We start from the raw sequence: 1,172 nt of genomic DNA on the forward strand, positions 1-1,172 counted from the left end.
GTTGGGATGCAATGGGAAGAGTTGGGATGGGGCTGCAAGGAGGCATCAGGATGCAGTGAGAAGGGTCTGGATGGGGTTGCATGGCGATGTTGGGATGAGGAAACCATGGGGATCCATCAGGAAGGGTTGGGCTGGGGCTGCGCGGAGGATCCGGGATCCCTCGGGAAGAGCCGGCATAGGGCTGCGCGGAGCGTGCGGGATGCATTGGGAAGGCTCGGGCGGCGCGCGCGCCCTCTCCGCCCCGCAGTCCCCGTGTCGAAGCCGCACGTGGCCGTGGCCTCCTCCACGGTGCTGGAGCTCAGCGAGTTCGTGACGCTCAACTGCTCGCACGCCAACGGCACCAAGGCGCGCTACACGTGGCTCAAGGACGGGCGCCCGCTGGGCAACGACTCGCGCCTGCTGCTCTCGCCCGACCGCAAGGTGCTCACCATCACGCGCGTCCTCATGGCCGACGACGACGTCTACAGCTGCCTCGTGGAGAACCCCATCAGCCAGGGCCGCAGCGGGCCCCTCAAGCTCACCGTGTACCGTAAGTGTGTGGGGCGTGTGGGGCGCCCCATAGCGACGTGTGCGGCGACCCCACGCCCGGGCGGTGTCCCCGCGCAGGGCGCAGCTCGCTCTACGTCATCCTCTCCACTGGAGGCATCTTCTTGCTGGTGACGCTGGTGACCGTGTGCGCCTGCTGGAAGCCCTCCAAGAAGTACGCGGGGGCGCTTGGGGGGCGCGGGGGGACCCATAGGGGTGAGGGGGACCCATAGGGTGTGGGGGGCTTATGTGGGTGCCCCACGGCCGCGCAGGGGCAAGCGGGGAGCGGAGGCGCCCGGCGGCGCCGACTTCGCCGAGCAGGACGAGGAGCAGCTCAAGCACGAGGGTGAGTGTGGGGCAGCCCCACGGCGCGCCCATAAGGTCCCCATGGGTCCCCCTCACCCCCCCATACGTCCCCCAAGCCTCCCCCATGGCGTCGCTTGAGCTTCCCGTGCCACCCTATAGCCTCCCCATAGCGCCCCACAGCACCCAAGGTGCCCCACAGCTCCCCCACAGCACCCCGCAGTGCACCATAGCACCCTACAGCATCTCCCGTTGCACCCCATAGCCTCCCCATAGCACGCCAGCACCCCATACTGTGTCCCATATCCTCCCCATAGCACCCTGTAGCCCTCCAGCACCCCATA

At 68.2% G+C, this 1,172-nt stretch overlaps 1 protein-coding gene across 1 annotated transcript; it reads left to right on the plus strand.

Annotated features, from left to right (window-relative positions):
- Positions 1-247: 247 nt before the first annotated feature.
- Positions 248-871, plus strand: LOC112942858 (hepatocyte cell adhesion molecule-like; the record flags this gene model as incomplete). The annotated part of the gene is made up of 3 exons (XM_026033883.1): positions 248-529; positions 607-700; positions 798-871. Coding segments are annotated over 3 exons (450 nt in total), but the record flags the coding sequence as incomplete, so codon positions are not given.
- Positions 872-1,172: the final 301 nt, after the last annotated feature.

Source organism: Nothoprocta perdicaria, unplaced genomic scaffold (assembly GCF_003342845.1).
Source record: "Nothoprocta perdicaria isolate Ctin4 unplaced genomic scaffold, notPer1 scaffold_1359, whole genome shotgun sequence".
NCBI lineage: Eukaryota > Metazoa > Chordata > Aves > Tinamiformes > Tinamidae > Nothoprocta > Nothoprocta perdicaria.